The 27,001-nt window shown below is 40.4% G+C and overlaps 1 protein-coding gene across 14 annotated transcripts in view; it reads right to left on the reverse strand.

Annotated features, from left to right (window-relative positions):
- WNK1 (WNK lysine deficient protein kinase 1) overlaps positions 1 to 27,001 on the reverse strand; it is a 96,459-nt gene that overhangs the window by 9,260 nt on the left and 60,198 nt on the right. For 8 of the 14 annotated variants that reach the window (XM_015865453.2, XM_032445333.1, XM_015865419.2 and 5 more), the window contains 20 exons: positions 26,521 to 26,949; positions 23,185 to 23,256; positions 22,406 to 22,555; positions 20,879 to 21,352; positions 19,450 to 19,731; positions 19,264 to 19,317; positions 18,682 to 18,773; positions 17,876 to 18,038; positions 17,291 to 17,407; positions 16,545 to 16,718; positions 15,685 to 15,733; positions 15,376 to 15,519; positions 13,583 to 15,015; positions 10,474 to 10,557; positions 7,342 to 7,428; positions 6,599 to 6,668; positions 5,098 to 5,177; positions 3,574 to 4,211; positions 2,444 to 2,646; positions 943 to 1,137 (listed from right to left, as the gene is read on the reverse strand). In XM_015865453.2, coding sequence (XP_015720939.1) covers positions 943 to 1,137; positions 2,444 to 2,646; positions 3,574 to 4,211; positions 5,098 to 5,177; positions 6,599 to 6,668; positions 7,342 to 7,428; positions 10,474 to 10,557; positions 13,583 to 15,015; positions 15,376 to 15,519; positions 15,685 to 15,733; positions 16,545 to 16,718; positions 17,291 to 17,407; positions 17,876 to 18,038; positions 18,682 to 18,773; positions 19,264 to 19,317; positions 19,450 to 19,731; positions 20,879 to 21,352; positions 22,406 to 22,555; positions 23,185 to 23,256; positions 26,521 to 26,949 — 4,990 coding nt within the window. Of the gene's footprint in view, positions 1 to 942; positions 1,138 to 2,443; positions 2,647 to 3,573; positions 4,212 to 5,097; positions 5,178 to 6,598; positions 6,669 to 7,341; positions 7,429 to 10,473; positions 10,558 to 13,582; positions 15,016 to 15,375; positions 15,520 to 15,681; positions 15,734 to 16,544; positions 16,719 to 17,290; positions 17,408 to 17,875; positions 18,039 to 18,681; positions 18,774 to 19,263; positions 19,318 to 19,449; positions 19,732 to 20,878; positions 21,353 to 22,405; positions 22,556 to 23,184; positions 23,257 to 26,520; positions 26,950 to 27,001 lie in introns of all 14 variants that reach the window. The other 6 variants (XM_015865465.2, XM_015865473.2, XM_032445317.1 and 3 more) reach the window with 5 other exon arrangements.

The following is a 27,001-nucleotide window of genomic DNA, read 5'->3' on the forward strand; positions in this document are numbered from 1 at the left end:
CAAGAGTAAGCTTCAAAGAGTGGACCAAAGAGTATGCAGACAACATACGGAGTGAAGAGACTCGCCTTCAGTACAGTGAACACGAGGCCAAGTTTGCTGTGTTAACCTCCAATTTATAACCCAGCAATGGGGTTTCCACTGGTAGGAAAGCCAAATGCCAGCAAAAGCATCTAATTGTAGAAGATACCGTACAGCACTATGTACAGGGAGCCACAAGTAGCTTCAAAAGTACTTGAACAATTCAACACAAAAAATCTCTACAGAAAATTCTTGCCAAAATTCTTTCAAAAAGTCAATTTCTGTTTTCCATTTGGACTTCTACAAATGCAGCAATAATATTTGTTTGATTCGATGCATTTAATCAGTCTATGGTAAAGCTTTTTGAAAAGATGCTATTGCATAAAAAACCGAAGCAACTACGTTCATAGAAGCAAAAGAATTGAACTATCATCAGAATCAGAATCAGCCACAGCACTTTCAAATTCTAAAAGGAGTCTTTGGAAATTTTCCTACCTTTTCAATTACTTATTACCAACAAAACTGTTCTGCCTCTTCCTTAATCTCACATCAGAACCCACCTTTCCTCTAGCTCTCTCCTTCATCTCCTCACCCTTTTAGCCAATGCTTTCTCCTCTCAGGTCAGAAGAATATTGCTTGCTGCCACCACACTGCATTCTCTTGTGTTCTCCTTGGTGTTTTCATTATAGCAGACAGGGCCACATACTATATATTAATTACTTGAACAATCTTAGCATGTTCTATTTATGTGAGAAGCTAGAAATGTAGTTGCAAAACGTATGCCCTTATCAGTTTGCACACACTGGAGTCGAATTCCCTGTCTACTTTATGATGTGTACTAAACATCAAGTGGCACCAAGTAGACCATTCTTTCACCAGCAGTAAAGGTGCAAGACTTGATGCTAAATCCGCCTGAAGTCTTACCTTGGCCTGGCGCGGAAAGGCTTGGTACTGAAAGGGCACCATCACTGGTAAAGGCAGAGTAGAGGTTTTCGCTGGAAGGTGAAGGTTTGAGGGGCTGTAACAAATGGTTCTGTCCAGTCTCTGGCACACTACCAGGAGGATGAAGAGTCTGCTGAGGGGGCAAGACTGATGGTGCACTCTGAGCTGACAAATTGCCTGGAGGAAAAATGAAGGCAAAACACATTGAATGTTTCAGCTTCCCCGTGTCATTTTCTAAGCTTTTTTTCAGCGCACTCAAGGGAGAGGATGAAAAACAGTAAAACGTATGACTGAGTTATTAGGCTAGTAATGAAAAAATGGAGGGGTGGGGGATGTATATCTGTCCCCTGGACTTAACAACTCCAGGTGAGAGATATGCAGGGAAAGGACTGCACCAGCTTGTTAGAGAATAGCAAGACCAAAATTATTTTTCTTTACCCCAGACTTAAGGGAACTCAGTGCTAGTTCACTGTCACATGCTCACACAGAGCTCCTCTATCATATAATAAACCAGAAGTGAGCACACTGCAACTGGATACAGGCCCAGCTACATGACATGGAGCTGCCAAAGTCAGTGTGCAGTAACAAATATTTCTGCTCACAAGTAGGATTTGAGTGACATTACAGATACATAACAAGGATCTGACATCCATGTCGGTCAGTCACAGAACTATTTTTCAATTCATTATAAAAATTGTCTTAGTGAAAAATGAAGCCTTGATAACTGAAGTCTTCTTAATTTGCTAATTACAAAGAACTGTCACTCCCTAAAAAATCACTACTTTAACACCCATCAGCTGTGACTTTGGTTTCTGGCAATATCATGCTTAAGTGCTATTAAGTATGAAAAATCATCAATGAATATACCATTCTCATTCAATAAAATCAGTTTCAGGAGAAAACAAGAACAGTTAATGCCCCATTCCTGGAGACTTTTGAGGCGAGGCTGGATCAGGCCCCAGGCAACCTGATCTACCTGCGGTGTCCCTGTTCACTGCAGGGGAGTTGGACCAGATGGCCTATAAAGGTCCTTTCAACTTTAAGAATTCTATGAAAAAAAATAAAAATCCCTCTGTAAATTTATACTTTCACTCAGCAGAGATTCCAGTGCTCTTATAGTCCTATCACTAATCTAAAAAGAAACCAAAAACCCACAAACAAATACAAAACAAAAAACAGAAACAACAACCACCACAAAAAAAAAAACAAAAAAAAACCACACAATAAAAAAAACCCATACCCACAATTTTAAACTGCTCTTACAAAACAATGTAATGTAGATTGAGTAAACTGCAGAAGCCGCAAGCAAGACTATCAACTAGCAAAAGCAACTTAAATGATTATGTAGTCCAGGCAGTGGAGCGGGGAGAGCAGGAGAGTAGGGTGCAGCAGAAGAACCACATCAGTCTGGAAGGGACTGGTAGCACCCTGTTTGATCATATTTAATAAATAAAGAAAGAAATTAAAATTGAGAAAGCCTTACCTGACAACTGCGGGCTCTTATTTCCCTGGGAGCTGCTACGACTGGATTTGCTGCTTTTTCCTTTAGTGGGTCGTCTCCTCCTTCCTGAAAGGGGCGCAGCGGGGGGAATAATGACTGAAGGCGGGACCTTTCCTAGTTTTGTGTATAGTGATTCAATCTCCTGCTTCTGGCGGCTCTGCAGCTCCTGGATCTCTTTAAGGTGCCTAAAAATGTTAAAAGAGTATTACTTTAAAAACTGTGTGCACCTACCTGTATGAATACAATCCCTCCCTTCCAGTCAAGCTTGACCAGCTTGTTTGGTCAAACTCCCACAGACATTTAAGTGCAGATGAAATAAATCCCTTCCACAAATAACCACTAAATACACATGGCAGAATAATTGTTTTTTTCCATTTTGTCTAACATTGACTAGAAATTCCAATACGAAGTTTCCACTGTTGTAATCTCAAAACCAGAATGAACATGCGTATAAACAAGAACACACAGCAAACATATCAATCAAATCATTCATCATAAATGCTAAACAAATTGTTACAACACTCATTTTATGAAGCATACAGCCTTGGAGGCTTCAACATTTGTACTGGAGCATTGTTCTCAGAGTAGTTGCCAGCTGTCCTAAAAAGTCAGCTTTCAATATAAGTTCAATATTAAGTCAGATTCTTTGACTTCTCAATTTTCTTCTAAATCAATGGGGATTCTCCAAGAAGTGGAGAACCAGAACTGCTTACTAGAAACGCAAAGTTGAGTGTCATTTTCAAGACAGACAACAACATTTCCACTACCTACTGAATTTCAGATACACATGAACTTCTGTACATCTGCACAGATATATCCACAGTGTGGCAATCTGTATATGGGAACACACATCAATTTTACAGGTTAGAAAATTAACATAACAAGCGCATACACCTGTTGCTTGGAATCATTATGTATTATTTTTCCACTAAAGAATTTTACTTCCCATGTAAACACTGACAGTGGGTCCTGATACTTAAAAAATTTTTAGTTTTTCTTAAAGAAGGATAGCTTTTTTTCCTTTGTGAAAAGTGAAGTCCAGAGAAAATAGAATTCATATTAAGCCTTTGCTGCACATTTCACACATGCAAAAGGGAAGGAAAAAGCCTTACTTCTCCCGTAATCGACGGAGTTCCAACTTCAAGTCTTCATCTTCAATATCTGACTCGTTGTCACTGCTCATGTAGGAAGAATTGAACGAGTTGCTAAGGCTTTGAACAGGGAGGCTGATTTTTGATGTTGTGGCCTGGAGGGAGTCTGGGCTTGCTGAGCCATCATCCAGATCCTTAGCCATTCCACTCAAGAAAGCAGCCTCTGGTTCAGAGGACGGACCGTTCATATGGGGGGACTGCCTCGACTCCAACTCTTTCCTAGGGGCTGCAGCTGAAGAAGCAACTTGTTCCAAGTCCACAGAGAGAGGGAGAGTCATTGGCTCTCTCTCTGCACAGGTGACCTCATCCTGAGTCTTTGACACTGAAAAGCGCCCCACTTGATCTGTTGTTGTTGTTACCTGAAAGCGTCCAACCTTAGTAGGCTGACCATCATCTACTGGCAACTGCAGCACAGGAACTGGCTGAGGAATACCATGTGCTACAGCCTCGCTTTTCCGCCCGCCAGCCTGCTTTACCAGGGTACTCTCTGGACTGCTGCCAGAAAGAGGGGAGGAATCAGAGGAGGTGGTTTCAAATTGCAGAGGCTTAGTCTCAGGTTTGTCACTCTCTTTCAGCACATCATCCACTGCCACAGACACCTACAATAGAAATGCAATCATGTAGACCTTCTAAGTTCTTCCTTAACATGATGCACTTACTTACATTACATAGCAGAAGCATATGAGGGGGGAAAATAACTAGTTTCCCTGAAATGCTACAAACTTCCCTCCACATAAAATAGCAGTTCAAGATAAACTTCAAAATTAACTCCAACTACACAGCAGACTGAGAGGGGGCTTCCTCCAAGAACAGTACATAATAAACGCCCCAGCAAAGTTAGCCAAAGAGCAACTGATATTAAAGACAAAGGCAAACAGTTAAACAGTTAAGGTCTGACAAGATGAAATGCTATATTCATAAACTAGACCGTGTATACTCTAGCGCAGTCCCTCCTGTGAATGAGAACAAATAACAGTGTCTGCACAAAATACTGCAGCCACATACTCAGTATGGATATTTTTGATATTTTCTCTCATCAAGAACACCTTCCAAGAGGTGCACTGAATGGGCACCAGGCAGTAACTGCTTGGTGAGGATTCTCTATGAGCAACCAAATCAATTTAACATAGAATCATAGAATGGTTTGGGTTGGAAGGGACCTTTAAGATCATGCAGTTCCAACCAACCTGCTACAGGCAGGGACACCTCTCTCTAGACCAGGTTGCTCAAAGCCCCATCCAGCCTGGCTTGAATGCTTACACGGAGAGGGCATTCACAACCTCACTGGGCAACCTGTGCTGGTGTCTCACCACCCTCATAGCAAAGAATTTAATCCTAATATCTAGTCTAAATCCACCCTCCTCCAGTTCAAAACCATTTCCCCTCATCCTGATGCTACCTGCCCTTATACAAAGTCCATTCCCAGCTTTCCTGTAGGCCCCTTCAGGTACTGGAAGGCTGCTATAAGATCTCCTTGGAGCCTACCTGAAACCGTCCCATCTTAAGAACACCAGCTCCTGTTGTGGAAGCTGTACCACTGCTTTCTCCACCACATGATGCTGAAGCTAGAAAAAAATAGATAAATAAAGGAGAATTGGATTGAGAAGAAAATAAGCAGGCTTTTGGATTCATGGAATCTGGTCTCCTTTCTCAGCTTTGCCATGTTGAATATCAAACTAAAACTTTAAAATTAAGTATTTTTCTATGAAGTTCCATTGTGCAGTACACCTGCCAGAAGTGCAGTTCTACACTGTGATATATAAAGAAGAAGTACACTTTGATTTCAAGCAGGGATGTGAAATAGCCAAAAATAAATAAATAAATAAAAAAGAATGAAATTTATACAAGAAATGACATATTTCAATTCCATACTTATGGTGACTACATAAATTTCAGTACAAATTCAGTACATTTAAGAAATGGTATAAACATTTACTCAAAGCAGTGTGAGGCCTTCAGAGCTGGATCCTTAGATGGTAGCTCCTAATTTTACTGTCGTATGCCCTAGCAGTATAAGGTTACAAAGCTGTGAAATAACATTCTATTTTTAAACCAATTCTGTTGGACAGCTCGTTGGGTTTATTCAGTAACTCTCCACTTTGCATACTTTTACAACCTTAAATCAACAAGCAAAGGAACTCATTTTCTAGTAGGAAAGTGAGCTTAACTGTATAGTTAACTATCAAGCATACCAGAAAGGGACTGTTTTATTTTCCTGTTCATTTTATTAACTTTTAAAGTTTTGACATTGAACTTGAAAACTGAATGTTGTTCACTAAATAAATTTGAAATAACTTTAGAAGCAAATTAACAGTTCCTTTTTTTTAAAAAAAAAAAGAAGAGTTTTTTAAATTGCAATGAGTGGGGGAATACCGAGTGTTAAGACTCAGGCTATTCTTGAAGTGTGGGCTGTTTGGTTGCACCCCTAATAATTAAACAAGTTTTGAAAGCCATTTATCATTCACGTTTCAGTCATAGTCACCCCTCCACTGTTCAGAAAACAGTCCTTTTTTCTTACTATGTTTTCTTACTTAAGTTTAGCCCCCACCTTTTTTTTTTTCTCCAAATAGAAATTAAATACTCCAGTTAAGGGGAGATACCCTTAACACAGAACACAGCATGGCAACACAAAATGGAAAGGTTTTGCAATTGCTGTCAAGAATATCACGAGAGATAGGAAGTAGTCCTTTCAAATTGTCAAGCTGTACCTTAGGAGCATACTGAAGGTTCTTTGCAAGGTTTAATTATCATTTTAGTCAACTTTAAATACAGAATTACCATAATACGCATGTTCCACTCTGTTCTCTTGGTCTACAGTGGAAAATGTCAGTGTAGTTGCTAAAAACTAAAACAATTCTTAAGGAGTTGTCACTGTATCACTTATTAGAAGAGGCTATTATTTTCAATACTTTTGTAAAGTTTTGTTTCAGTTTTGCATTAAATCTCTGTGCTAAGAAATCATCTGAAATAACAAAGGCTGTCTTACCATCTTTCAGAGACTGCGCTGCTGTGGACGCCAGACCAGTAACTGCTGTAGATGCTACTGAGGGCACAGACTAGAAGTTCAGAAGGGAAATAAAATAAAATAAAATTAATCAGAATCAATAGTTTGATTCAACTCCAAGTAATCTACAATAGTGCAAGTTACTATCAGGTCTAAAGGATGACCCATCACAGGACTAACACAGGATCTTTTCATCTCCAAAGCAAGAAACATCAGCAACAGATTTTGCATGCCTTGCAACCCAAGGCTCCCCGCAGAACCTCCCCCTTTACTCTGCAGAAGTAATGCATGAGTAGTCATTTAGCGATCAATGTTAATCACTGTCATCCTTTTATATCGATATTTTAACATAGTCTTAAGAACTGAAACCTATGCTTTAAAAATCTCTTCTAAATTACGACTGACTTCCCACATACTGCTTGTTTAGCACCCTCTTTTCCCTCGTTCCCAATCACTTCCCATTTTAGTTCTGTGATATTAATGGCTTTGCCAAAGAAGATGGGCTAAGAACTAATCCCAGAGCCAGCCTCGGGAAATACAGTGTCTATTGCAACCTACATATTTTCTCCATTTTGCTTGGCTCTGTCCCGCACACTGAAAGATGACTCTTTGTTTTTACTTTAGAAGCCTATGGACGTGTGTAGTGATATTAAAGGCAGTGATTTAAGTGCAAGAACTTGAGAAAACACTGGTTACTCGAGACTGCATTGATACTCCAAACTTACACAGGCAGGAGCTGATGTCACTGGAACGGTCTCTGGACTAAGGGTTCTCCTCAGCTTAGCATCCAGATCTTCCAGTGGCTGCTGGGACTGATGAGAGAGGAAACAGTAAACAGCTGCCCCAGCTCAAGAAAAATACATATTTCTGAAAGTGCAGCCACATTTAATACTAAAATTTAAAGCAGTCAGTACGGTTTTTATATTTCTACCTTTCCCTTGCTACATGCTTACATTTAACATGTATAACACAGTAAGATGGAAAACAATTTAAGCAACACATTTGGAAAAGCAGAAAAGAAACATTAACTGAAGCACCTGTTTTTCACTAAGTTCACACTCCCATCCTTAAGAATTGTGTAAAGACAGTCTAAGTCTCCAGGTTCTACACTCTTTGGTCTACAAGGATTACACAAACTCTTTATGAATGTCACTTAAAAAAAAACTGACCAAAAAGAAAAAAAAAAAAAAGCCCATAATTTCAAAAACTGAGAAACAAATTGTCCAAAACTGGTCTTGGGATGACATGCACTCAGACTGCTAATTATGAAACTGGTACTTTGGACAAATTATTGTTTAATGAGCTACTGACAGAATCAGTAAGGAAGAAAAACCTATCTATTCTATTCATTTGGGGGAAATGATGACTAAGAAAACCGGTTCCAAGAAATGACCTGAAGTAGTATGTACTTAACGTGACTTATTTTAATTGTTTCCAGACCCATTTGCTACCACTGCTCGTGAACACAGATGAATTAGCACCAAATTGGTATCTCTTGCCTCTTCAAGAAAATCGTATTTCAAAAGAACTGGCTGAATGGTATTTTAAAAAGCTTCTGGTTCCAACAGCTGGAGGAAAAGATTCTGCTTGCTAACACTATCTCACAACTCCACATAACACAACCAGCTTCTTTCTCAGTTTGGAGTCAGAATGTATCCATTCTGAAGGAATCATATTCAGCCTGCCAGAAAGCAGCTAGTAAAACCAAATGCAGAGGCACTCTCCTTTCCATGACACATTTAATGAGCAATAACCTGACTGTTTTCTCACACACAGAGCACAAGTTTCTGCCTTTTCACGCTGCATAATCTGCAAAGACTCGCTGACTGAGTCTGGATGTATTACTATTACTGACTTGTATTTGTTCCATCAGGAGGACTGAGAAGGTAGTAGAATAGGAACAGTCAGGATGAGATGCCAACTTTCAGCATCTTGTAATTCCGGCTTATTAGACTGTTTCCCATTCTAACCTCTTTTCTAGATCCTCTGCAAACTTGTCTGAGAGATTCCCTAGAAAAATGACATCTACTGGGGTAGCCAGAGAAATTACTGAATACAGATGGCTTCTGCTCAGACAGTATTAGAGGATAAAAAACTGTAAAATGGAAAGAGGGTCTGTTAATGCCATAACCAACATAAAAGCTGCAAACATGCCTTGCTGCTTTACTCTTTTCATGCCTTTGGAACCAGGTATTACTACTTTCCTCACATTTGAGAGACAAACAGAAATTCTGTTCAAAAAGGATCTTAGAAGATTAGTATCCTAATACATATAATTCTGTTTTTACAGTTTCAGCTGTAGAATTAATGGAAGTCGTGACAACTCATTAAGCAAATTTGCCTTAGCATAGTTTAAATTATTTACAATTTTCTTCCACTATCCCTTTGTGCAACAGTCAATTTAAATCCTTTCAGACTGAAAAGTTCTCACAGGCTATTGTAAAGCCCAACAAAGGAACAGCTTGCAAAGAATAAAATGACCTTTACAGTTCATTTTAACTTCACTTCCATAGGTGAAACTTGAATTCAAGAGCTCTGTTCCAAGAGATGAAAACAAGACTGCTACCAGAGTGTCAAGGAGCAGGACTTTATCAAGGTTAGCTCACAGTCTGCACTAAAATTCACAGTGGTCAAAAAAACAAAAGAAGTTCAGCCATGATGCTAGAAAGTATTGTACAAGTCTTCATACCTGAGCTATCATATTGGAAGTGCTTTAAAATTATAGTTAAGTCTTAAAAGAATAATTCCTTTCTATGAAAGGACAGATATCAGTAAAAATGTAGATCTTAGATGTATCCCCAGAGTATTTTCTGCGGGGTAAACCACAGATGGAAGATGTGAATACTATAAAAAGTACACATACATAGGTAGTGTCACTTTTACAAGAAAATTACTCTGAGCCTCACGCAGGCACTGCTAGATAACCTTTTTCAACCATAATGTCTATGCAGGTTTGAATTTTAAAAAAAATTAAGTCAATTCTATCCCAAGGACACCTGAATATTGTTCTAAAGAGTTGTGTTTGTTCAGCCTTCCTTCTGAAGCAGCATATTTCCATCTCAAAACCTCATGGGTTTTTTCTGGTTATTTTTGCAGCTTTTCTTGGTGTATTGAACTGTAGCATTACCATCTTACATTTCAATGTACAGCATTGAAAAGACCCATAAAACAATCTTGTGTCAATACATTTTTCTTCTACGTTTTCTCTATTTCTTAAAAAAATCAAAGTGAAGGCATTTTTAACCTTTATGATCTTGAATTGATCATCTGTCCAATTTACATAGAAAACATCCAAGTTAACTGCTGCACACAACAACAAAAATTGAACAAGTTTAAGCCAGTGTTGTATTTCAACTCCTGTTAAGGATTGGGAGCATCACAGAGCCTTTACAAAACTGAGAATCTGTTGAAATAGGAGCCTGGTAGTAACCAAAGGAAAAAAATTAACCAAGAACTATGAAAACCAGTAATTCTGTATTAGCGTTAACAATTAATTGTGGTATATACCGCTTCCACAAAGAGCTATTTTGCTACTGGAACTTTTAATTGCATGAAGAAAACTCACCTGTGTTATGTTTTTGTTTTTACAAAAACCTCTAGGGTTTAGATAAAAACACCAAACAACTTCAAGCCTGAATTATTGTTTCTGTATTTCAGACACTGAGTAGAGCAGCCCAAAAGATAAGCTAAATCTACAGAGCTGAAACAACTCTGACCACTGCTACGTTTACACAAAAGGGGTTACTATGCCAAAAGACAAGAAAAACAGACATTAATAACATGCAATGGAGAGTTTAATCGAAACATGCCCTTTGACAGAAAAAGAGGCAGATAAAATCTGCTGAGTCGTGTAGCACCTGAGTTAGTGAAGGTCCTGGAAAAGGTGGCAGCGGCTCACTGGACGGAGTGCCAGCTGGAAGTTCAGAACCTACTGGTAGCACCTATGGATAACCAAGAGGAAACGCGAGTCCATCAGACACGGAACAACTGAAGGATCAGATACCAAGCTACGGTCAGTCATGCCCTATGACAGAGGCCTCTATGTTTTTTCTGTGGAGACTTCCTTCCTGGAAAGTCAGCATGGAATCTTTGCTGAGTTCAGCAACAATTAAAGTAGTTGGCTGTTTTTCAGTTGTTTTGTTGCCGTTCTGTGGAGGTTTTTTTTTGGTTGGCTGATTAGTTTTGTTTTGCTTGTTTTGTTTTAGTTCTGTTTGGTTTTGCTTTTATTGTGCTGCTCCAGATTGAGTAGTCACAATTTCCATTTTAAGCAAGCTGTTCTGTCTGTGAGCACAGCAACTTGGTTACTTTATTTTCAAGTCTGCAAGAAATGCCACAACAATATTTTCTTTAAAAAAAAAAAAAAAAAAAAAAAAAAAAGCTACATTTCCAAGAGGCTTCATTTATAAAAGGGTGCAAGAATGCACTCAACCTCCTCACAACAGATCTATTTTAATGGCTCATTAACAATACCAGGCCATGTGCCTCTAGCAAACAATTCCAAGCAATGACTTGAACAGAGAATGTCATGCCTGAGGATGTCTCCATTTGTTGAAAAGCATATTTATCAATTTCTTACACTAATTTCTAGAGGTATTACTTTTTTTTTAATTAACCTGAAGGGCTTTGCGCACCCACAGGAGATGACTAGGCCATGCAATCAGATAGGGGCGGGTCATTCAGGTTATGTGGTAGGAGTTAGAGAAACTGGAAAGGTTAGAATAAGGGATCAAAGCCTCCCAGCAAGGTCAGACAGTACATTCCAGTTAGTTATTTCCATTGTTAGGGAAGTGGGAACTCCTAAGAATTAAGCCCATTACACAATTTGCAATTCTTATTCTCAGCTGTAGCCCTGAGGCTTGACCACGACTTTGATGTTTCAGAAACAAAGGACAGTCCTATGAGTTACAGTGTTGGTCAGCTGGCTTCCCTTTATGACAGTGAACACTGCTGGATGTGTGTAATAGGCCCAAAATCTACTGTGGTCTTCAACAAGCAGAACCAGTTCTAGCTGGCTACCATGTTATCACAGCTTAACTAATAGTTCAGATTGCAGTAATAACTGACCAGGGAACATACAAGACAAAGTTATCTCTTCTCTCCATAATGTTTCAGCAGGAACTAAGCCAGGTTGCATTACTGCAGCTTTTCTGTGTACTGAGATCATATACATGGACATTACCAGTTCTGATGCCTGGTGATTTGTTAAGCTGTGGTACATTAATCCTTTAGTTTATAAATAAGAGGCAAAATACACTTTAAACATGTTCATAAGACAAGTCAAAAGTGTTCGGGTTAACAAGCTGTTTGCAAACAAAACATCTCCTTCCCCTACAATTGAGGAAACCCCAGAAAACTGAAGCATTAAACTCTATAAGCTCAAAAACAACACAAAATGAAGTTTGAAAAAAAAAAAGCCACAAAATAATTTAGAAGTGAAGAATTCAGAAAGGAGATTTTTTTTCCCCCCACAGCAGTCATCAAAAATCCTGAACATTTATTCCATTTAAATCTCTGTATCCAGGTTTCCTCCCCAACTTCCTCGACACGTGTCCCTGCTGATATGGCAGAAATTTTCTACTTTGCAATTGAATACAACCTGAAACGGAAAGAAGTGTCCCACTGGGCTTAAAAAGCATCTGCGAGTCCAAGCTGGTGAATTACTTACAATTCTAGTGCTGCATGCTACATGAGAGGAAAGGATATCATTTACAATATCTACTTGGGGTTAGAATGAAAAAACAGATAAGAATCTTCAGAATCTTCGCTCCATTCATTCCCTTTTATTTTTCCATCTTTTTCTTCCCCATTAACCTTACTTCAGCATGGTCTTGTTAGAGGTGGATTTAGAGGTCAATGTGTAACCCGAGAGAGAGATTTATACCCTCAGTAGCATCAGCATGTTTTACTTAACCTTCAGGGAAGAAAACCCAAAGTAGGGAAACAGTACAAATACAGCTGAGAATAGCATAGCTGAGAACAGAACAAATGGGAAGGAATTCTTAGAAAACTATAAGAACAAGTGAAATAAGGAGAAATCTGCAGAAGCTGGGGAAATCCTCAAAAGTTATGGCTATGGCAGCTATGACATTCCCTCAGGCCTCACACTTCGCATTAGTCTAACAACATGTTTTTCCAATTAGTTGTAAACCTCCTCATCGTATGTCGTATTAACGAAATTATTCTACCAGTTCTTTTGCGATGGTCATATCTGGTTTGATTTAAGAAAAACATCTACACGCGGGAATGGTACCATAGTTATACCCCATCTATCTCTTTGGTTTTGGGAAAAGAATTGGGAAAGTAACAATGTGAGTCTGGCTCATGGAGGCACACATTAGAGTTCTGATTCTTGGAAATACTTAATTTGTTCACCCTTGGGCAAGGTAAGAAGCCTTAAGTTTATTTTTTTTTCTCCATTAGCCTTGTTTCCCTGAACAGAGGCACCATGTAATCTGAGGGATCTCAAAAACATTCAGTTAAGTTCATGCCTGCTGTCAAGGAATGGGTTAAATGATAAAAAGCAAAACTAGGCAAATCACAACTACTTTCTGAAACTTAAAATGGTTCTGGCTCATTTTAACAATTATGGATAAAATAAAAAGCTATTTTAAGCAAGCTTTCCAAACTTCTATTTAAAAAAAGAAGAAAGAAAAAAAACACTAATAAAGGGAAAACACCGTTGCTTCGCTCTTTGTAATTTAAGAGTATGAAAAAAGAACAGTGACACTAGAGAGTTCTCGGGCACACAGTGTAGAATTGGATGTTTGTTTCAGTATGGACAAAAGAAAAACCCTCTTGAAACAAACAAACGAAAAAGCAACCCAGAAGATAAATGTTTCCTTCCAATATTACAACCAAAGACACCTTTGTCTGAATATTTTTGCTTTAAAAAAAAAAAAAAGATTCTGTTTAAGAAGTCTGTTCTCTACAACCTTTGAATATCCATATAAATATTGCATTACTTACCGGTACCCTGCTAAGAGGGGGCTTGGAAGGAGAGGTCCCTGGTTTCACTACCGCTGTTGCAATGCCGCTTGGTGCTGAAATATAGCTTACTGGGGTGATCACTTGCCCAGGCGTGGCGACTGGTGTCAGCACTGGCAAGCCAGATGGTCCAAGAGGCAAACTGCTCGGAGGTATACAAGTGCTAACGGATGTCAGGGGTTTAGTTGGTGCAACCACAGTGGTTGGGATCCCAGGAATAACAGTAGTTTCCATGATCAATGACGTCTCCAGAGATACTGATGGATGAGCTGCTCCCCCTGTGTTACCATGTTCACTGAAGAGAGACCGCAACTTTTCTTCCAGGGTCTTTATGTCATCAATGCCAGGTGCTTTGGACTGAGCATCAGCATCGGCCTCCAGACAGTGAATATGAGGTTGATTGGGTAATGGAGCTGGCTGGGGCTGGCTGTGTATCAATGTCTGCTGTACTGCAGGCAAGTTAGTAACTGGCTGTGGTAAGACACCAGGTAGGGGAACCTGGGGCAACACAGGTGTTGCACCCGGAATCTGGGACAGGACAGGTGTTGATGTAATTGCTGATGGGATGAATAAGGGATGTATCACTGGCTGAGTGACTGAACCACATAAGCTTGTTGCTACAGAGGATGATAAAGGTGCAGAGATTGGTAGTGATAAGCCAGCTGCACTGGAGGGCTGTGATTTATCTGCAGACTGCCCACTCTCAAGTAGTGATTGTGGAGCACTTACAACTGTTGTTTCTGCCAGACTGGAGACAGAGCCACTACTCGTAAGCTGAGGAAGCTGCAAAGCCACATTCTGAGCCTGGGACAGGGCAACAGATGTCTGTGGTGCTGCCAAACTACTTACAATTTGAGGAGTAGACTGAGATGTCACAGCTGGTGCAACAACACCGAGACCAGAGACACCAGGAACCTGGGTAGCAGGCAGTGCCAAAGAAGCTGGTGTGCTGATGCTAGGGGCAATGTCTCCAGTTACTGGCTGAGCAGGCTGGGATGTGATAGTTAAGGAGAAAGAAGCAGGGGCGCTCACACTGGAAGCCACACCACCAGACAGCTGCTGTCCAGACTGTGAGGCCAGAGGTGGAGAAACAGAGCTTGGCACACTTGCACTTGGTGCAACTCCAACAGCTGCATTTTCCGAAGGCAAAGTAACAGAACTTGGAAGAGAAACACCTGTGCTAGAAGGAACAGATATTGAAGGAGCAGCTACAGATACAGGAGGTGCACCACTGCTTGCCATGGTAGAAAGCGCAGGTGGAAATGGTGGTATTGTTTGATTAAACACTGGAGGAGCTGTACTAGGTCCTTCTGTCATTTGACCATGTCCAATCTCAGAGAAAGCTTGTTGTAAGCTCAGTGATGATGCAGAGTGAGAGAGATTCATTCCAGGACCATGTAGTGGAGATGCAGCAACTGAAAGAACATAAAAATATCAGTCCGTCTTGGAAATTTGATTATAGTACTACTTCCTACTGATAGACTTAGATGAAGTTAACTACCCAGCATAATTAAAAGAAAAAAAAATGATAAATCCAGGCACACACTGAAAATATGGCATTGGGTTTCAAGAGTTTTGCAGACAGGCTATCAGCATTTTTTCCTGCAAGAATTCTATACAGTATCACCCAGATTGTCATAACTTCTTATCATCACAGTCATTTCCCTACTTCCGGGTACTTAAAGGGTGCTTAGGAGCTTGTCATTCTGGTAAACTAACTTCAGTTTTGAGTAATATTTCTTAGCCTTCAGAATTTAAGAGTCTGGATAACTTACCCACATCTGAAGTTTCTTTTCCTCCAGGAATAGGAGAGGTGAAAAAGCCCTGTTCTTTTAACCGACTTTCAGGGACAGGGCTGACAATAAACCGTCTTCCAGCAGAATGGACAACCTGGGTAAAGGAGCTAGGAGGAACCCCTAAACAGAAAGAAGTTGGATATTTAGTGATACATAGCTGCAACAAAATACATAACTTGCAATATGGAATGTGAACTCCATCATATAAAATAAAAACCTGGCAGCACCCATCCGCTGAAAGAGAGAAAAAGAAACTGTTCCAAGAAAAATAATCACAAAAGACTACTATTCTTTGTGGCATGGAAGATGTAGGATCTGGCTGTTTGAACTCTAATTTCTGTAAAGTAAGATAAAATTTAAAGTTCTATTCTGAAACAGAAACCCACATGATAGTTATTAAAACTCTAGCTTATTGAAATGTGGGCATTTAAGTTAAGCAGTGCCATGGTCTCAAGCACCATTATCAAAGCAGTGGAATTCTGCCTAGGCAAATGTCAGCTATGGTGTTTTATGGACTGTCAGTTCAGTGGCCACCAGTGTAACAAATGGATCTAAGCATCTTTTTCTTAACAAACAGTGCAGCCCATTTCCTTAAATATCCCACAGACAAGCAAATGGATGATGGATGTTTTGGAATAGTTTTTGGTAGAAATAAGGCAGAGATCCCGGAAATGTCACCCCTTATGATTCCCAGCAACCAGCTTGAAAACCTTTGTTTTCTAACTGATGCATCCAGTCCAAGTGGCTCACTGAGTAGAGGACATGGAGTCCAGTATTTTGGGGTTTAGTCAGTGATGAAGGATTAGGGATTTTAGTATCCTGCCTCACAACTTCAAACCCAAGAAGCCTGAGCATTTAAGACTGTCTGTCTAGTGCTCTGTTAGAAGACTCAGCAGCTTTAAAAGTGTCAGAACATGACAAAAAGAAATGGCTTAAGTTATTTAGTTTTCTAAATGTTATTTATTTATTTATTTATTTATTTATTTATTTATTGCTTTTATCCTGATCTGAAGCTCTGGCTGTTAATTTTATTTTTAGCTTTGATATTTCTCATGAAAGAAAGTTTCAGTTTCTTGCTAGCACTACACAAAACCATACCACCCAAAACTGAAAATATGATTAGCTAAGGCCACTCGTCTTCTACATACCTGTGACCCTGGAATGAAGCCATCGTCTTTTGCCTGCATGTTCTCCAAACCCTGATCACCTTCTGGCTCCACACTTACATCCTCACTCAGCATTTCATCAGCCTTCTCAATGATCTCTCGTACCTGTTCTACAAATGAGTCTCTCTCGGTTGCTAAAATAAACTCGTTCTGCACCTGTAAAGAGAACAAAGCAGCAAGATTTTTACTTATTACAAAGTATTTCAAAACTATGTATTGAATACTGAGTAACCATTATATAACTTCTGTTTATGTTTGTCCTCCTTTCTTTGTTCATATGCATAAGATAAAGTTCATGACAACCTGGAGAAAAAACATTTGTTTTTTCCAGCACTGAAATATTTGTCCTGTTTGACTCCTAGCAGTGGAACAACATTTGGTATCACTTTTATCAGACTGATATTTCTGAATTCTGACTGAATTCAGATACTGTTTTATTTCTACATAGGATCAATTTATATATGAGGAAATGTAAGATCTGTATTTTCTGTGTATTTCTAGACACTGACTCAAGCGATCTGTGTGAACTGAGCATGTAAGATTAAGAGTCAATTTTGTATTACACTCTGTGCAGACAGTCTCTAGCTGTGCTTACATACCAATTAAGTGAGCGCAGAAAAAGAGGACGCAGGCCATGTTACACAGAAGGACGCAAGTGAGAAAATAAGACTGCTTGTATTACAACTGTGATTAAGACCGGATTCACTTTTCCATCTCTGAAATCTTACCATAATTGAAGCAATTTCCTCAGGGTTGTCACCATCCAAATCAAATTTGAATGTGACCATTTTCCGATTGTGTGTCTCTAGCTGGCATTCCACTACCCGGTCACCTTTATTTGAAACCTAAAGCAAAGAAAACGTTAGTTAAAAACATAAAAATATAACGTTTGTACTTTAAAGCCCACAGAGAAAGACCAACAGTACTGCTCTAAGATAAACATATTCTCTTTTTCTAAACTACTAGACGGTACGGCAACATTTACTGAGGATTTGCCAATTACTCATTTGACCAAGCTTACCTTGCCCTCACTTTTCGCTCAGAGTCCAAATGGTCCCTTGTTCCTTTCTAGTTTGTACGCCACTAGCTTAGCTTTACTAACAAGATTAAAGCAAACATTCAGAAATAGTATGTGGAATCACTAGAGGCCAAGCAAGCTAATTCTGCCAACTGAAATATTCTGAGCAGTTCTTAACTATGACTTTTGGAATACTAATGCTAAAAGCAGAAGAAACACAACAGTCAGACTGCATGCTCAGAGTGGCAACAGTACTAAAAAGTCACTAAAATTAAAACAAAACAAAATCACTCACATTTAGAATTCTCAGTTTCGGCCTAGCAGTCTTCTCATGGCGAGAGCGACTGCGGACAGACCTCCGCATATGACGCTTGGTAGTCCTTCCTTCATGCCTCCCACTAGAAGCTGGAACATTCTCATTGCCATCACTCATTCCTGAAGCAACATCAGAATGTGCACTAAAAATAAAAACAACTTTATATTAGTACTCATGCATTCTATATCTGCAACAATATGGTTTACCCTACCGATACCATTCTCTTCAGGACAGCAGTGGATGCCTGTTAATCACAGAGTAGGGGAGAAGAATCCTGTCAAATGATAAACACAGAACATTCTGAGTTGGAAGAGACTCATCAGGATCACTGAATCCTGGCTCCACAGAGCACCACCCAAAATCCAAACCCTATGTCTGAGAGCACTGTCCAAATGCTCCTTGAACTCCAGCACTCGGGGCTGTGCCCACTGCCCTGTGCAGCCCTTCCATGCCTGCAGCCCTTCCATGCCCACTGCCCTCTGGTAAAGAACCTTTTCCTAACACCCAACCTGTCCCTCCCAACACAGTTCCCTCAGGCCCTGTCCCTGTCACAGAGAGCAGAGCTCAGCACTGCCCCTCTGCTCCCTGTGAGGAGCTGCTGCTGCCATAAGGCCTCCTGAGTCTCCTCCAGGTTGAACAAACCAAGCGGCCTCAGCTGTTCCTCACGTGTCTTCACCTCCAGACCTATCTCTATTTTCACAGCCCTCCTCTAGATGCTCTCTACTAGTTTTATGTCTATGGCATGAAATTAAAATTCAGATTGGTGAGAAGAAAACCAAGCTTACCTATCCATAGAGGAAGCCAAAGGGGTAGACTGAGCAGGTTGCGTTGATGGCAGAGACTCTGAAGGAGCAGTCTGTGAGGCTCCTTGAGTACCCTATGGATAGAAACCTACATCAAGAACTCTAAAGAACTCCATTCCTTTTGAAATCACCCATTAGTCTTCAATCATTCCACTCAAATCAGTTATAAAGCTAAAAGCACTACTTTTTTTTAGAACTCTGAACAGCTAGCTAGCATCTACAGAGCTTCAATTTACAAGGCTCAAGAGCAAACTGCAGTGAAGCAAATCATCATCTTGGGGAGGAGTGGGGCAGAAAATCAGCCATCCTTTCTACTGATGCACATTGCTACAGTTTGCCATGCAGCCACAGTCTTACTAACAGAATGTGCAAAAGGCAAGCCAATGCAGAACACAAAGACAATTCAAATTCTCCCTAGCAACATCCGTGCTGCAGGGAATGGGCAAAATGAGAGAATCTCAAAGGCTATCAGTTGCAGTTTTATATTGATATGGCAAAATATTCTACAGTACTAGCAAGAAGTGAAGTGTTAACAGGTTTTTTGCCTGTAAGAGGTACACTCACTTCCCAACAGAACAGCCAGTGGCAACAAGGTCCCCACATTGGCATGACATTCTGCTGTAAGAAAAAGGTTATTTCAAACATTAATTTCCACCTGAAGACAAGCATGGAAGGGATTAGTTCCCCACACACATTCACTGTTCTGTAATTTGAAGACTCTAAATGTATTGTTATATTCAACATAGTTACCTCCACAACTGCCTGCTGCGAGGAGGCTGATGAGGCCTGTTGTGCTAAACTCACTGTAGGCTGGGGCACTTGAACCTGTCCTCCTACGCTGCCCATAGGAACTAAAACGTTCTGCTCCACATACGGCTGCACAACAGGGGCAATATAGCCTGGCTGAGTCATTACATCTGTGGGTAAGGGAGGGGATAGTATGGCAGAAGGAATGCTAACAGAAGCCACAGCAGAGGAAGATGCAACACTTGAGTCCCCTGGGTACTGAGGTGGCAGCCGAGATGGGAAGCCCTGTAACAGAAATGAGGGAGTCAAGTTAGTGAATGCCAGAGCTGGTAAGAAAACAAAACAAAGAAAATGTATATCAGTTTCAGGGGCAACTTCTAACTGCTTTCTTTTCCCTTCTGTACTTATTCAAGCCCTTCCAAAGACCATCTTCCCACAGAATAGCCGCTGATTAAAAAGCCAAAGTTCAGCTTGCAAGTGACTATGCTTCAACAAGCAAATTCCCACCCAACATTTCAAGCCTTAGGCAAAACAATATTCACCTCCCAACTCTCCCTAGTTGCCTTTTGGACTTAATATTTTAAGACCTGAGGCTTGAAATGAGTTTGAAGGATTTTTATGCTGAACTGCTCAGAACATATTATACATCTGTTGCTGATTCTCAAGACGAGTAAACACCTTGTGTTTCTCCTGTCCTCTCATGTTGAACCAACCCAGGAACCAAGAAGCATGAATTCCTACACAGTTTCTATTCTGCAGCACTCCATATTATCTCAGCGTAGTCGATATAAATTTACTTTAGAAGAACAACTGTATGCCAAGTCACTATTTTTGTCACTACTCATATTGCCATTACAATGATTGCACAAAGTAGCCAAAGCAATCCTTGCCAATCAGTCCGGCATTTCATAACTTGCATCAGATACTTACTTCTTGTTCAATATCCATGTTGCCCGACTTATTTCCAGAAAATCGAAGTCCACACCTCCCCACTTCCCCTCCCCAACTTGGAATGAAATACAAATACTGACATCGCTGAATATGCTGCCACAGATTATCTTTCCCAAACACAACCTGTGTGTATTTTTAAATCACAATGTTTTGGGACATACTTTTAATTTAATTCAAGTTGGAAGATCTCTTGGACATATAGCTATCCTCCTTTACACAGCAGCTGACTAGAGTCCTGCACTACATTGGTCATTTTAGACAAATTCCGCTGCCAAATGTGGAAAAAAAAAAAAATCACAGGGTGACTGAAGGACTTTTTCTCCTCCCTCCTTAAAAAGGACTTTTACCACAAAACAGAATTCATTTCCATGGCTTAGTGGCTCTCTTAGAGAAGTTGGCCCAGGCACACAGTTCTGAGCTGGTACCTTAGAGGAAGAGGTGAAAGTCGGAGGGGAAGAGCTCTGCTGGCTTGCAACAATACCTGGTAAAGAGCATCTGCAGCAGGAAGTGATGCATCAGCAGCTTGTCCAATGCTGACTGGCAATCCCATGGACTGGACAGCCGGCTGCAGGAGCTGCGGGAGAACCTGGCTGGGCAACTGAGCCACGGGCTGCATCAGCGTGGGAAGCTGGCTAGGGACAACAGTTGATCCTACAGGGACAGCGGTTGCCGCAGCAGATGTTGCCAGCGTGAGCAGTGGCTGATTCATGCCGCCTGCCATTGAAATTGGCAGTGACTGGAAACCTGGCTGAGCCACTGACACATGAGGAGCTGCGACGGGCAACTGAGAGACTGAGAACTGGGGAACAATGGAAGTTGGCAAGGGTTGTCCCACGGGCAGAAAGTGAGAACCAATAGGGACTGATGGGGCAACTGAAGGTTGAGGGACAGAAGGTGCTGCAACAGGTAATTGAGGTTCGCCTTGGATGATCGACACTGGTTGGGAAACAGGAAGCTGGGGAGGTAAAGAAAATAGAGATAGATTTTTCGGTTTTTAAGCAGGGTTGCAGAAAGCAGAATTTTTATGCATTAGTCAAAGAAAGAATTATTCAAGTTATAGCACTCTGTTAAAGTGGGTGGGGAGCACAGTTGGCAGAGTGGCTGGGAAGTTGGCTGGAGTTCCAAAAGGTCCTCACTTTGCAACACTTCCCCTGAAGAACTTCACAGGCTCTTGAAACAGACCCCCACAGAGGGTGAAAGAGCAACATCAGAATACCCTAAAGCGCTGACTTGTACACAAACAGAATCCAATTCCCCTCAGTTCTGTCCCCAGAGCCAAGCCTGCCTTCTTACAGGAAAGAAGTGCAAATGTTTCAACAAATCTGTCAGCGTTGGGTATGGGGACTAAGGAATGGAGAATGAAAAGCCACTGTGCCAGCATTCTGAGAATGGCAGGGGATATGTCAATTAAAGGCAGCAAATGATGCAACTGGAGAGACAGTTAAGATGAACAAGCAACAAAAAACAATTTTAAAATCAAAAACAAGGCTCACATGTTCAAGATAGATATATGAGCCAAAATGAAGTAATACTCAGTAACAGAAGCTTCTTGATCAGGCAGTAAAGGAGAAGAGCTGAGTAAGAGAGATGACAAGAGTGGAGAAGGCAGTCCTTATGGTTCACTACCTAAATACGTGAACATGTGTTTTACACACAATGGTGCAGAAGATGTACATTCTATGGGAAGCAGAGAAATGACAAGTTCCTGAAAACGCATTCATAGCAATTCATTCATCAGTATGCTTTGTGATACTTTTGACTATTTAAAGACCTTACAGAATGCAATGCTATCCTTCCCCCAAACAAATTACTCATGACTGCCATGCGTGAAAGAAAGTGTTTCCAATACATATTTTCCAGCAAAATTGACAGTTACAGTATCCCAAGAATACTACTATCTGGATGAATGTTTTGGAACCATTAGAAAAGATGACAAAAGTGAAAGTAGCAGCATATTGAATTTGCCAGGTGTGGAGGATCTTGTACTGGTAAGAAAAATATTGCTTACCTGTGTCCCTGCTGCTGCCTGAGGCATTGGCATAACCTGTGAAGTCTGAGTTTGAGAGACAGTTTGTGTGGGAGTAGCACCAGTAGAAACTGATGGCTGCTGCAGCTGGTATTGTCCAGGTTGTTGAGAAGAGGCTGGCTGCTGCGCATTCTACAGTAGGGAATAGATGCAGAAGCTATTTTTAATGCCCCACAGAGGAAGTTTTAAAAGCCTATCTATTTAAGTTTCAACTTTTATTCCCTTCTAATTGACATCAGTGGATCTTCTGAACATACTGAGTCAATTAATCTTTAGTAACTTCTTCTTAGTATTACTAACACAACTCCACTATCAGCACAAAGTACTGAAAAAGGATTTTAGTTTCAACAGGGAAAACAAGAATACAGACTCCATACAGGGACCACAGGCAATTAAGAGAAGAGGACGCTGCAGAAGATACTATTTCAAGTTAGAAGAATTCATCAGAATGGGGTCTGCCTGTCTAGACAGTCTAAGTCACAAATCCTGATATGTCTTTCCTTGAATGGCACCTCCAATGCAAACTTAGGTGGGGGCTGGAAAGACAGTCACATAAGAAGTAGCATTAATATGATCCTAAAAATCAATTTCAAAAAGTTAAAGTTAATCTCATAGCACGTTAGACTAGGTGAGAACCAGACGATTCCTCTTTTATCCAAAACTATGGACTGAAGTGTGGACAGGGAAAGGTAATTGCTCTTTAAGTCATCATATTCCTATGCTGAAAATATTTTACTCCCTAGTTTAACAAATGATCATACCTGCTGCGTGTGTTGCGTAGGCTGAGATGGTACCGATGTACTACTTGAAGATGACTGGCCTTGTACTTGTGTCTATAAGGAAAAAAAGGACCAAGTGTCATCTTTTAAAGAAAAATACAAAACCATGTGGCTTCTGCAGCAAGCAGTTAAAGTAAATTCTGCCTGAAGTGATCTGCTTGTAATAGGTTTGTAGCTGTTCTTTTTAGACTAGCAGTTTGGCCGCATTCCACTACAAAAATCAGAGCAAAGTAGTGCAAGCTGGAAAAGTACCAGGCTCTATTTTAATTCTTTCATGAAAACAAAGTCTTTGCATCCCCAATGCCCCTCAAAACAAGACAGATCAGCCTACCAGCTTCTTCCTCTACTGATGACACGTTAAGAACAGGATGCTTTGGTATGTATGGTAACTGGAAATACAGGCATTAAAATTTACCTTTACAACTGCTCTGAACACAGTTAAGTGAAAAGGATAAGAGAAGCTAGAAAAAAACAAAGCTGATTATAAAGGTCAAAAATATACATACCAATAATAGAACTCAATACATGTACATTTAATCTGTTTCTTTAGAGAGGCTTATCAAAATCCAAATTAAAAATCATTTCCAGACCAGCTATCAGCTAACAATTAGATACAGAAGAATGTGGGGACCACGTTCTACCTAAGACAGAGATCTGAATGGATAAGCAACGAAAAAAAAATGGATGAGTGGCATATCAATGATTGTGAAAGATGCAAAGGAAAATGGAATGGATTTTCACCACTGTTTTTGAACATTCTTTGGCTAGATCTTGGAGACAGTTGGACAAAGATCTCCACTAGGCTTCCTAAGCATGCACCACCTGTAAACTAATTGACTTCCTAAGAAACATCTGGTGCATAGGTATCATATTAAGAATATCTACTAAAATTTCTGAATGGATTGAATATTCAGCTAGCAGAAGCTTATTAGGAATATATATATATATATATATATATATATATATATATATATATAATTTATTCTTTTAATTACAAAAACTTCAAGAAAAGAATGCCATCAATGAAAAGAACCTTTTTTTTTTTTCTTCGTTCAGAAGATTTGAGACCCTTATTGGTTAGAATATAAACATGTCCTGTATCCCATTGAAACAATCTCTCTTCATATTGACTCAGTTTGAGCCTCTACCTTCTGATCTTCCAATGAATTAGATAAGCAGTTCTGGAACTTACTTTCTGTAAAATTAATCTGAATCTCTTATTATGATTTCCAGATGTATTTTCCATTCATTACAAATCACTTGAAGTTTAGCAAAATATGTTTATGGAGAAACAGTCTCCAAGTAACTTTCAAACTTCCTGCATAGCAGTTTCACTCCACAAGTTCTCCTAAGCAACAGAAATTGCTACCTATTGCATTAATGATTAAGCTGTTTCAGCTTATTAAAAAAATAGAAGGAAAAAAAAACAACAAACAAACAACAAATAAAGCCAAAAACCATACAGAAAGATTTAAGTACTTAATTCTTTATCTTACCACAATAAAGCACAAAAAGGCTCTTTCTTGTAGAGGAATCACAACGTTGCTTATAGCTTAATAGCTAGAGTATTAGAATCCTTAATTTCAAAAACAGAAGGAGTAAGAGATGTTTACTTAAAGTAAAGCCTCTCTTTCCACTAAAAAAAAAAAAAAAAAAGAGAACCATCTTCTCATGAGTTTCAGAACATAAGTACAGATACAGTATACATGTACACCTCACATCTGTGGTGTACAAATGCATTACTGAATGACACTGCAATGACAACTGCAATGGCATTTACCATACACAAACAGAACATATCTCCAGCTAAACTTCACACCTCAGATTTTCCTTTCTAAAAAAGACACCATATTCTAGGCTTATAAGGAAGCAAAGCCTATATTAAGAATCATTTGTGCCACTAGTTAACTACTCAGTTTGTTCAGTTTCTTTGATTAATCCTGCAAAGGCACTTATCAGTTTATGTGCATATACACTGCCCTTGATTCCTCTCTTCCCACTTCCTTCCCCCAAGCTTAGAAAAAGCTCTTTCAGCTTTCGAGAGTCACCAAGTTAACTTGTTGTCCAATGAAACGTTATTCATACAAATGTTCAGCTTCAAAACATTCTAATCAAACAGCTGAGGAGCGGGAATTGAAATACAAAGCAAGTTTTAGTATCATTACCAATACAAACTGCATGGAAGATTCATTTCATTAAACCCATTGCTGAAAAGCCAATTTGGTACTTCAGCTATCTCTTTCCAAAACAGTATCTAATCCAAAAGAACAATGCCCATTTGTTATTCTTAACACATAAGCCATACCAACACATCACCCAAAGCTGAATATAGACTGAGGGGCTGCTGATGTCTCATCCTTTAATTGCAACCTGTTAAAGAGATCCTAGTAGACCACTGACTTAAAGACTCCCCCATGAATGCTAAGATACTTGCTCCATGTGGTTCTAAATTAGAGCAAGGCTCCTCTTTAAGTGCAAAGTATGATTTATAAAAAGCAGAGAAATTCTGGAAGGGTTTGCTCCTGTAACCTGAGGATAGTGTGCAGGTGGTCCTGATGAAAGCGAGGTGGACAAGGCCTGCTGAGTTGAGGCTCCCTGTGGGAAGCAGATGAAGAGCTGCGACTCTTGCAGTACCTTCTGAGGCAACTGAACAATGGGCAATGAGAAGTCTGAACCAAAAGCAGATGGCCCCCCTGTAGGGGGAGGAGACTGGAAATCGCCAGTGTCAGAGGAAGTCAGCTGTGAGGAATCACTGGAGTATTCTGGGCTTCCTTCTGGCCAGCTCCGACTGGCAGAGCCCCCTCTGGGACCTGCTAAATCAGGACCAAGATAGTTATAATGTTCCTCTGTCACGGGCTGAAGCCGACCATGCAACCCTATGCCTTGAGTGGATTCCTCTTGACTGGTCTCCATTGAGCCCCGGCGACTTCTGAAGACCCGCTGGGGTAAAGCTGCCCCTTCTGCTGAAGCAGAACTTGGTGTGTGCACATGGAACTCAAAAACACAGCTTGTTCTGCCATCACCGCTGTGAGAGAGCACAGCTGGGGCAGAGTGAGGAACAAATACCTGATGGAACGTCATCTGAGCAGGATCTGCACTCAGAGGAGCTGAAACACTGGATAATGGAGAAAGGGGACTCAACCCAGCATCCAGCCTCAGGTTCTGAACATGTCTTGCCAGGAATGCTTGCCCCGATTGATAGTCAAACACAGAGCTTTGTGGAGGACCACCTTGCACATGCTTTGACTCAGAGACCTGCTTCAAATGTTGTTCAGTCACGTGTGAGTTATAAGCTACTTGATCATACTGCTCCGATACCTGTGATGGATAGTGCATGCCCACCAAATATACAGCTTCTGGATGCATTCTGTAGTGAGCATCCTCTGGAGGTGTTGGTCCAGATCTATAGTCACTCTGTACAGGAGCTGGCTCAAACACAGGGTTAACTTGCACATGCAGAGGCTCTCCAGCGACTCTATGAGATGTTGTGCCCAGCATAACCAATGCCTCTGGTGTCCAATTGGTGGGACTACCACCAGGTGGGACTAAACTCTGGCCAGTCTTCAGCAATGGCTGGAAGTGGCAAGTTTGGGCTTCCAAAAATGAAGTGCTCTTGCGGCGCTGAGCAACTGCCACCTTCGGCGGGCAGACAGGTGGTGGTGAGAAAGACACCGGCCGTTCATGAACGGTTGGGAAAAATATCTGTGAATCTGGGAACGTTGGTGTTCCCCCACGCGGATGCTGAGGCTGTATTGACATGAACAAGACAAGTAATTCATACATTAAAAGTGAAAGCACA

This window comes from Coturnix japonica, chromosome 1, assembly GCF_001577835.2.
Source record: "Coturnix japonica isolate 7356 chromosome 1, Coturnix japonica 2.1, whole genome shotgun sequence".
NCBI classification, from domain to species: domain Eukaryota; kingdom Metazoa; phylum Chordata; class Aves; order Galliformes; family Phasianidae; genus Coturnix; species Coturnix japonica.